This window comes from Ranitomeya imitator, chromosome 2, assembly GCF_032444005.1.
Source record: "Ranitomeya imitator isolate aRanImi1 chromosome 2, aRanImi1.pri, whole genome shotgun sequence".
Taxonomy (NCBI): Eukaryota; Metazoa; Chordata; class Amphibia; order Anura; family Dendrobatidae; genus Ranitomeya; species Ranitomeya imitator.
The window spans coordinates 589,492,375-589,498,374 of NC_091283.1; the positions used below are offsets into that span (position 1 = coordinate 589,492,375).

Below are 6,000 nucleotides of genomic sequence, written 5' to 3' on the forward strand. Positions count from 1 at the left end.
AAACTGTCAGATCACTGATCTGTGATGTCCCCCCCCTGGGACAAAGTAAAAAAGTAAAAAAAAAAATTTCCAAATGTGTAAAAAAAATAAAAAAAAATATTCCAAAATAATGAAAAAAAAAAAAAATATTATTCCCATAAATACATTTCTTCATCTAAATAAAAAAAAAAAAAACCAATAAAAGTACACATATTTAGTATCGCCGCGTCCGTAACGGCCCGACCTATAAAACTGGCCCACTAGTTAACCCCTTCAGTAAACACCGTAAGAAAAAAAAAAAAAAAACGAGGCAAAAAACAACGCTTTATTATCATACCGCCGAACAAAAAGTGGAATAACACGCGATCAAAAGGACAGATATAAATAACCATGGTACCGCTGAAAGCGTCATATTGTCCCGCAAAAAAAGAGCCGCCATACAGCATCATCAGCAAAAAAATAAAAAAGTTATAGTCCTGAGAATAAAGCGATGCAAAAATAATTTATTTTTTCTGTAAAATAGTTTTTATCGTATAAAAGCACCAAACCATAAAAAAATGATATAAATGAGGTATCGCTGTAATCGTACTGACCCGAAGAATAAAACTGATTTATCAATTTTACCAAACGCGGAACGGTATAAACGCCTCCCCCAATAGAAATTCATGAATAGCTGGCTTTTGGTCATTCTTCCTCACAAAAATCGGAATAAAAAGCGATAAAAAAATGTCACGTGCCCAAAAATGTTTTCAATAAAAACGTCAACTCGTCCCGCAAAAAACAAGACCTCACATGACTCTGTGGACCAAAATATGGAAAAATTATAGCTCTCAAAATGTGGTATTGCAAAAAATATTTTTTGCAATAAAAAGGGTCTTTCAGTGTGTGACGGCTGCCAATCATAAAAATCCGCTAAAAAACTCGCTATAAAAGTAAATCAAACCCCCCTTCATCACCCCCTTAGTTAGGGAAAAATAAAAAAAAATGTATTTATTTCCATTTTCCCATTAGGGCTAGGGTTAGGGCTAGGGTTAGGGCTAGGGCTAGGGTTAGGGCTAGGGTTAGGGCTAGGGTTAGGGCTAGGGTTAGGGCTAGGGTTAGGGCTAGGGTTAGGGCTAGGGTTAGGGTTAGGGCTAGGGTTAGGGCTAGGATTAGGGTTAGGGTTAGGGTTGGGGCTACAGTTAGGGTTGGGGCTAAAGTTAGGGTTAGGGTTTAGATTACATTTACAGTTGGGAATAGGGTTGGGATTAGGGTTAGGGGTGTGTCAGGGTTAGAGGTGTGGTTAGGGTTACCGTTGGAATTAGGGTTAGGGGTGTGTTTAGATTAGGGTTTCAGTTATAATTGGGGGGTTTCCACTGTTTCGGCACATCAGGGGCTCTCCAAACACGACATGGCGTCCGATCTCAATTCCAGCCAATTCTGCGTTGAAAAAGTAAAACAGTGCTCCTTCCCTTCCGAGCTCTCCTGTGTGCCCAAACAGGGGTTTACCCCAACATATGGGGTATCAGCGTACTCAGGACAAATTGGACAACAACTTTTGTGGACCAATTTCTCCTGTTACCCTTGGGAAAATACAAAACTGGGGGCTAAAAAATAATTTTTGTGGGAAAACAAAAAGATTTTTTATTTTCACGGCTCTGCGTTATAAACTGTAGTGAAACACTTGGGGGTTCAAAGTTCTCACAACACATCTAGATAAGTTCATTGAGGGGTCTAGTTTCCAATATGGGGTCACTTGTGGGGGGTTTCTACTGTTTAGGTACATTAGGGGCTCTGCAAACGCAATGTGACGCCTGCAGACCAATCCATCTAAGTCTGCATTCCAAATGATGCTCCTTCCCTTCCGAGCCCTCCCATGCGCCCAAACGGTGGTTCCCCCCCACATATCGGGTATCAGCGTACTCAGGACAAATTGGACAACAACTTTTGTGGACCAATTTCTCCTGTTACCCTTGGGAAAATACAAAACTGGGGGCTAAAAAATAATTTTTGTGGGAAAACAAAAAGATTTTTTATTTTCACGGCTCTGCGTTATAAACTGTAGTGAAACACTTGGGGGTTCAAAGTTCTCACAACACATCTAGATAAGTTCATTGAGGGGTCTAGTTTCCAATATGGGGTCACTTGTGGGGGGTTTCTACTGTTTAGGTACATTAGGGGCTCTGCAAACGCAATGTGACGCCTGCAGACCAATCCATCTAAGTCTGCATTCCAAATGATGCTCCTTCCCTTCCGAGCCCTCCCATGCGCCCAAACGGTGGTTCCCCCCCACATATGGGGTATCAGCGTACTCAGGACAAATTGGACAACAACTTTTGTGGTCCAATTTCTCCTCTTACCCTAGGGAAAATACAAAACTGGGGGCTAAAAAATAATTTTTGTGGGAAAAAAATTTTGTTTTATTTTTACGGTTCTGCATTATAAACTTCTGTGAAGCACTTGGTGGGTCAAAGTGCTCACCACACCTCTAGATAAGTTCCTTAGGGGGTCTACTTTCCAAAATGGTGTCACTTGTGGGGGGTTTCAATGTTTAGGCACATCAGTGGCTCTCCAAACGCAACATGGCGTCCCATCTCAATTTCTGTCAATTTTGCATTGAAAAGTCAAACTGCGCTCCTTCCCTTCCGAGCTCTCCCATGCGCCCAAACAGTGGTTTACTGCCACATATGGGGTATCAGCGTACTCAGGACAAATTGGACAACAACTTTTGAGGTCCAATTTCTTCTCTTACCCTTGGAAAAATAAAAAATTGGGGGCAAAAATATAATTTTTGTGAAAAAATATGATTTTTTATTTTTACGGTTCTGCATTATAAACTTCTGTGAAGCACTTGGTGGGTCAAAGTGCTCACCACACATCCAGATAAGTTCCTTAGGGGGTCTACTTTCCAAAATGGTGTCACTTGTGGGGGGTTTCAATGTTTAGGCACATCAGTGGCTCTCCAAACGCAACATGGCGTCCCATCTCAATTCCTGTCAAGTTTGCATTGAAAAGTCAAATAGCGCTCCTTCCCTTCCGAGCTCTCCCATGTGCCCAAACAGTGGTTTACTGCCACATATGGGGTATCAGCGTACTCAGGACAAATTGGACAACAACTTTTTGGGTCCAATTTCTCCTGTTACCCTTGGTAAAATAAAACAAATTGGAGCTGAAGTAAATTTTTTGTGTAAAAAAGTTAAATGTTCATTTTTATTTAAACATTCCAAAAATTCCTATTAAACACCTGAAGGGTTAATAAACTTCTTGAATGTGGTTTTGAGCACCTTGAGGGGTGCAGTTTTTAGAATGGTGTCACACTTGGGCATTTTCTATCATATAGACCCCTCAAAATGACTTCAAATGAGACGTGGTCCCTAAAAAAAAATGGTGTTGTAAAAATGAGAAATTGCTGGTCAACTTTTAACCCTTATAACTCCCTAACAAAAAAAAAAATTGGTTCCAAAATTATGCTGATGTAAAGGAGACATGTGGGAAATGTTACTTATTAAGTATTTTGTGTGACATATCTCTGTGATTTAATTGCATAAAAATTCAAAGTTTGAAAATTGCGAAATTTTAAAAATTTTCGCCAAATTTCCGTTTTTTTCACAAATAAACGCAGGTACTATCAAAGAAATTTTACCACTATCATGAAGTACAATATGTCACGAGAAAACAATGTCAGAATCACCAGGATCCGTTGAAGCGTTTCGGAGTTATAACCTCATAAAGGGACAGTGGTCAGAATTGTAAAAATTGGCCTGGTCATTAACGTGCAAACCACCCTTGGGGGTAAAGGGGTTAAACCTGTCATAGAGATGAGTCCTGCCAACAGCTAAAACAAAAAAGCAGAGGTGCTCAACTGAGCACTACTGTCTGCTAATACCGAGAAGACTTTTTTAATTGATGCCATTTTCACCAGTGAAGTAGCTGATTGCAAAAATTAAGGACACTAAGCAATCAGTGGGGGTCACTGTTCCCAGACCCTCCATATATGAAACCATCTGACTTTTCATGTTTTGAAAAAGTAAAGTTAAAATGTTAGTGCGCCAGGGTAAGATGCTCCTTTTTAATGATTTGGGTGCATCTTTTAGCTCACATGCTCCACTGCAAGAAATGTACTCATCATAATTCTCCCCAAATGTGGTGTACATTGCGACTAATTTGTTGGCCATTCTGAGCCACACTGGTCTGTTGGTCAGGCTCTGCATACTTTTCACCAATTTGATAGCGCTGACTAGGACCGGCAAAAAAAAAAAAAAAACTTGCAAAAAAGTTTTGCAGCGTGACAAACTGTTTTATCAGAATTCTGACATAGCTGATGAATGTCTATAATTGAAGCAATTCTGGTTATATGTAATGGGTAAAATGGTTAGAAGCACTCGAATAAGATCTTTTTTGGGCTTTTTGCCCATTGATAAGGTGAGGAGATATCAGCATCTGTATGTCTGACCACATTGGAGGGATGACCATGCCAGTGAGCAGCTGTATGTCTGACCATACTGGAGGGATGACCATGCCAGTGAGCATCTGTATGTCTGACCATACTGGAGGGATGACCATGCCAGTGAGCAGCTGTATGTCTGACCATACTGGAGGGATGACCATGCCAGTGAGCAGCTGTATGTCTGACCATACTGGAGGGATGACCATGCCAGTGAGCAGCTGTATGTCTGACCATACTGGAGGGATGACCATGCCAGTGAGCAGCTGTATGTCTGACCATACTGGAGGGATGACCATGCCAGTGAGCAGCTGTATGTCTGACCATACTGGAGGGATGACCATGCCAGTGAGCAGCTGTATGTCTGACCATACTGGAGGGATGACCATGCCAGTGAGCAGCTGTATGTCTGACCATACTGGAGGGATGACCATGCCAGTGAGCAGCTGTATGTCTGACCATACTGGAGGGATGACCATGCCAGTGAGCAGCTGTATGTCTGACCATACTGGAGGGATGACCATGCCAGTGAGCAGCTGTATGTCTGACCATACTGGAGGGATGACCATGCCAGTGAGCAGCTGTATGTCTGACCATACTGAAGGGATGACCATGCCAGTGAGCAGCTGTATGTCTGACCATACTGGAGGGATGACCATGCCAGTGAGCAGCTGTATGTCTGACCATACTGGAGGGATGACCATGCCAGTGAGCAGCTGTATGTCTGACCATACTGGAGGGATGACCATGCCAGTGAGCATCTGTATGTCTGACCATACTGGAGGGATGACCATGCCAGTGAGCATCTGTATGTCTGACCATACTGGAGGGATGACCATGCCAGTGAGCAGCTGTATGTCTGACCATACTGGAGGGATGACCATGCCAGTGAGCAGCTGTATGTCTGACCATACTGGAGGGATGACCATGCCAGTGAGCAGCTGTATGTCTGACCATACTGGAGGGATGACCATGCCAGTGAGCAGCTGTAGCATGTGTTTCCACTCTCTGAATATCCATTTCTTTTGTTCCCCAGATGAGTAAGGCTTGGAAAATCATCGCTTTTGGTGGCTCCCAGGACCAGCTACTGATGCAGGAGAAAGCACGAGCAATTCTGAACTTGCACAAACACAGCTCTACTTCACGAACTCTCATTATGTCCTGATACTGTGCGCCAAAAAGGACTCCATCACCCAGGTTTAGAAGGACTACGCCACCATGCAGCTACAAAGCCCGAGATATATATTTATAGTGGATTCTAGCTGTTACCACCAACGTCACACCGGATCGTGCATTTCTTTTTAATGAAGCGTCCATAAGAAATAATGGTTGATACAATGTTGCCCTATATGCCTTTCCAGCATAAAAACCAATTGTGACTTACCATATGGTTACATGTTGCAGTCTTTTAAAGGAGAGTTGGAACCTAAGAAAAAGGCTCTGCTTATATGATCTGTTTGACTTTGTAAGCGCAATTGAATGATTAAGAACTGCAATCCCAGAAACGTGGTATGATTTCTGAAAAAAAAAAAAAAAAAAAACCTTTTTCTTTTTAATTGTTTTTTTTAACCTTGTGTAACCTCTATAGGTTGGAATCA

General features: G+C 42.0%; 1 protein-coding gene across 1 annotated transcript in view; it reads left to right on the forward strand.

The window, feature by feature from the left end:
• MYBL2 (MYB proto-oncogene like 2) overlaps nt 1-5,786 on the forward strand; it is a 68,469-nt gene extending 62,683 nt beyond the window's left edge. Inside the window, exon 14 of the mRNA XM_069752321.1 lies at nt 5,439-5,786. Coding sequence (XP_069608422.1) covers nt 5,439-5,567 — 129 coding nt within the window. The 3' untranslated portion in view covers nt 5,568-5,786. The remainder of the gene's footprint in view (nt 1-5,438) is intronic.
• The last annotated feature ends 214 nt before the right edge of the window (nt 5,787-6,000 follow it).